The sequence below is a fragment of the Lactuca saligna genome, chromosome 5 (genome assembly GCF_052625555.1).
Source record: "Lactuca saligna cultivar CGN05327 chromosome 5, ASM5262555v1, whole genome shotgun sequence".
NCBI lineage: Eukaryota > Viridiplantae > Streptophyta > Magnoliopsida > Asterales > Asteraceae > Lactuca > Lactuca saligna.
The window spans coordinates 183,704,808-183,708,653 of record NC_136421.1 but is presented as its reverse complement, the minus strand read 5'-3'; the positions used below and the strand labels follow the sequence as shown (position 1 = coordinate 183,708,653).

The 3,846-nt window shown below is 35.4% G+C and overlaps 1 protein-coding gene across 1 annotated transcript; it reads right to left on the bottom strand.

Annotated features, from left to right (window-relative positions):
- Nucleotides 1-961: 961 nt before the first annotated feature.
- On the bottom strand, nt 962-3,534 carry LOC144997785 (shikimate O-hydroxycinnamoyltransferase-like). Its single transcript, XM_078957653.1, has 2 exons — nt 2,984-3,534; nt 962-1,989 (listed from the first exon to the last, which is right to left on the bottom strand). Exons 1-2 carry the CDS (start codon nt 3,419-3,421, stop codon nt 1,108-1,110), a joined length of 1,320 nt encoding a protein of 439 aa, XP_078813779.1. The 5' UTR covers nt 3,422-3,534; the 3' UTR covers nt 962-1,107.
- Nucleotides 3,535-3,846: the final 312 nt, after the last annotated feature.

Sequence of the window (3,846 nt, the reverse complement as noted above, 5' to 3'; positions counted from 1 at the left end):
GTGGATTTAAATTAAATTGAAAAAATTAAAAATATGTTGTGACATTGAATTGAGAAAGTAAATTACCTCTTTCCTTTTATTCCTATAATTATTCCTATCTATTAAAATTATGAAAAATTACTATTCAATTTTATTTTATTTGATATATTTCTAATATAACCTTAATCAGCTAGTTAAAAAAATATATAATGATGACAATTATCATAATTTTATTGGATATGAAGATTTATAAGCATAAAAGTAAGAATCAATTTAATTTTTCCGATAAATGAAGATATAGAAAAAAAAAATTATTAGATAGGATATATCTGATCATTAAGTTTCAACTTTCATCTTTGGAACTTTGAAACACAATTTGGTCCGTTAAATAGTCCAAATCCATTTTTATACGATCCAAATATTAAAAAATTTAATAATTCGACTCATTTGTACTTATACCATTACGTATTGGTATTTTATAATAGCTAAAAACATTAAACCCAGCCCAATTAGCCCATAATTGTAAACTCTTTGGTTAATGGGCTATCATGATTTATTTTTCTATTGTCTATTTTTATTAATAGTTTTTAGCATAAAATTTTAATCAATTATTTAATTCTAAACTTTTGAAATGGTGTTTGAGAAATGAAATATAAATTCATAAGCAAACAAATAAATCGTGATCCGATACGGATAAAAAAATAACACACAATTTTCTCCAAAATAAAGCTCTCTAAAATAAAACATGCTTTTATATTAGTCAAATCTCTTAATTATTAAGCATTTTCGGATTTAGGATGATAATAGACCCTTTAGTAAATGATCTAATAATTAGATATATTTCAACAATTAAATAGCTCATGTGACATGCGGGTCTATACATATCGCAATACAATGATGTAGACGGTTATCTAACATACTTTTTATACCTCGTTTACATCATGAAGCTCCTGACTTTCAGAATTATACACAAAGTCAAACATTTTTCATGTACAAAAACCCTCAACCAGGCTTTTTCATTCACATGAGCTGCCATTACATTTTATTATTACATAAAAAAGAACAAATAAAATAGAAAAAAAAAACACAAACAAACAAATTGCCAAGATTTTGTTTGGTCACAAAACCTTACAATTCATACAAAAACTTCTCAAAAAGTGGCTGCTCATTTGCATCTAAACACACCGCTAATGACACACTTCTATCGTTATTCGGGCTGGGTAAAACATACACGGTCCCCTCGTACAATATGCACGCGGGTCCCATGAAAATCGGTCGGCCCCACCCGAAATCAGCATCATGGACTGGTAATCTAGTCCACGCGTTGATATTCAGGTTTGGGCTCGCGAAGTAACTCGGCCCACGAATCAGGGCCGAGATATCTTTTTGCGACTCCAAATAATCAATCGCCGATCTCAAATAATCATCGTCCATTTTCATCAGTGTGGCATGAATAAGCTTTGCAGTGTTCGACAATGATCCTGATGTAAGATCACCTGATTTGGCAACGGGGGTGGCAGTGAACACCACGTTGCCAAGGTAGCCCGGTGGGAGGCGTGGACTGAGTCTCGACCTCCCGTCTGTGGCCACGTATAGTTTAGTCAATTGGTCGTCTGGGAGCCTGCGGGCCTTGCAAGCGCACCGCCATATGTGGGCGGCTAGGATTTCGTACGTGCTATGAGTTTGACCGCCATCGCTCTTGGCTTTGTGTTTGAGAGTGTTGAGTTGATCTAGGGTTAGCTTTAGCATGGTGGTGGATGAGCCCGCACCTGGTTTTTGAGCAGTCGGGTTCATCGAAGGCGGTTTGTGGTATTCGACATGGTCGTATGTCGGGGTTGGTGGCTCACGGGCTTTTAGCAGTGTCCGTTCAATGAACGGGGGTATGGCTACTGAGAGCCCGCGGGCCATATCAGACCATGTGTTGATGAAATGAAGGGACGATAGACCGTCTGAGAGCGTGTGAAATACACCACAACCGAGAGCGACTCCTCCGCATTTAAAATGTGTTACCTGAAAAAAAAAATTAAATTAATTTAAGCAAATGAAACAAAATTTAAAGTCAAAGATTACAAAAAAACATTTAAAATAGTAGTTTTGGTTGTTTATTTCTTTGTTGAAGGCACGCTACCTACTCTTTATCTAATTGATAAAGATGGCTATTCAATTAAATGTTACGACTTGCTACTACTTTAAATTACCCCAGAATACTTTTCACATATATATTAGAATAAATTCATAAATAGCTTCAAACTTTTTGAATTCACCCAAACAAATTAATATATTTTTTTGTGACTTTTTGCTTCAAATAAAGTCACAACACATGTTAAGATCCATGGTCTTGGGCAGTAAGCACATGGATTATACCAATGGAGAAAACAACAATTTGGACAATATTATTATTTTATGACCTTATTTTGACCCTTGTTCCCATATACAAGTTTCTTGTTGTGACATGTACTATGTGCATTATTAGTGGTAAAGCAATTTGATTTCTTGGGAAAGCAAATAAAACAGGAGACATGAATTCAATTAGGGGGTGTTTGAAAACTTTATGAATTATGAGCATTCATACAAAAATAATAAACCCTTCAGGACCCACATACTGAAATGGAGTTATGAATGTGTTGGTCCATGGCAGCCTCATGACAGAAATTTATATGGGTTTCAGTCGTGACGTAGTAGCAAAGCAAATAGTACGAATCCAAAAAAAAATTCAATTTTTTTTGTGATGAAATTGCTTGAACTAAATTGTTTTTCTCGATTAATATGATTATCAAACTATGCATCTGTTGAAACTGTTAATAAGGGGGTTTTGAAATTCAATACAAAGTTGAAAATGCATGTGAAAAGCTGGATTTATTCGCTGTGTATCCTCGAAAGTTTTGATGGATCTATAACATTTAAGACTATTTCAGCCATGAATAATGAATCTAGACATATTTTAGGGAAAATTATGTTTACTGCTGCAAAGAAATCGGAGGTGATTAGGGGAAGTATGATGTACCTGTGCGAAAAATAGCGGATAGGAAGAAATGTCGCCGGAGTAGTCAACAGTCGGAGTAAGACTGCGGAATTCCGGTGATGGCGTGAACTCGCCAAAGTCATCCAAGGTGGAATCCGACTCTGCCTCTACGAACAGAACTCCCTCGCCGTTGCAATTAATCACGATTCTGCCGCTCTCATCTCTATCCAATCGCCCTGCCATCGGATAGAACGAGACGAGCACATCGGCGAGCGCCTTTTTCATGGCGTTTGGATCGAAGAAATTCGCAGATCCATTTGGTCTGTAGAAATAAACAGTAAGAATATGAATTCTACCCACAACCAAGTCCAAATTGGAGGTCCATAGCTGCTTAGGACAGTCTGCAATGGGTTCTGAAGGAGGAATGATGGATGATTTCTTTATATCGACCTTCATCATCATTTTTTGATCACTTCCCATGGTGAAATTGAAGGGAAATGGAAGTGGGGTTTGAGAAATTACACACACAGATGTGTGTGATTAGAGGGAAGAAGGAAGAATTGGTTTTCGGAGCACACACTTCCCTTCGTTTGGTGTGTGTATTTATATACAATTTGAGCGGTGGGAACTGTCAAGTGTCCTACCTTTGGAAGATTTTAGCGTCCACCTTTTGGAAGATTTTCACTATTTAATTTTGATAATGAAGTTATAAAACAAAAATTCAAATGTCAACGATCTTCTAGTTAACTTTTTTTAGTTTTTGTCCAAAAGTTTATATGGAAATTTTCATAAAAACATTTGATTTTTTTTTTCATTTAATCATTGGAAGAATTTTTTCAGAAATTTAGGATGTGTTTGGCCTGCAACGTTTAAAAGCTTCTAGCTTTTAAGAAAATACTTGTAGA

Excerpts from the sequence above, each read along its gene's own strand:
- LOC144997785 (XM_078957653.1), bottom strand. The coding sequence starts at position 3,421 with ATGGGAAGTGATCAAAAAATGATGATGAAGGTCGATATAAAGAAATCA. Across the intron at positions 1,990-2,983 it reads ATCCGCTATTTTTCGCACAG|GTAACACATTTTAAATGCGG; the intron begins GTACATCATACT and ends TTTTTTTTTCAG.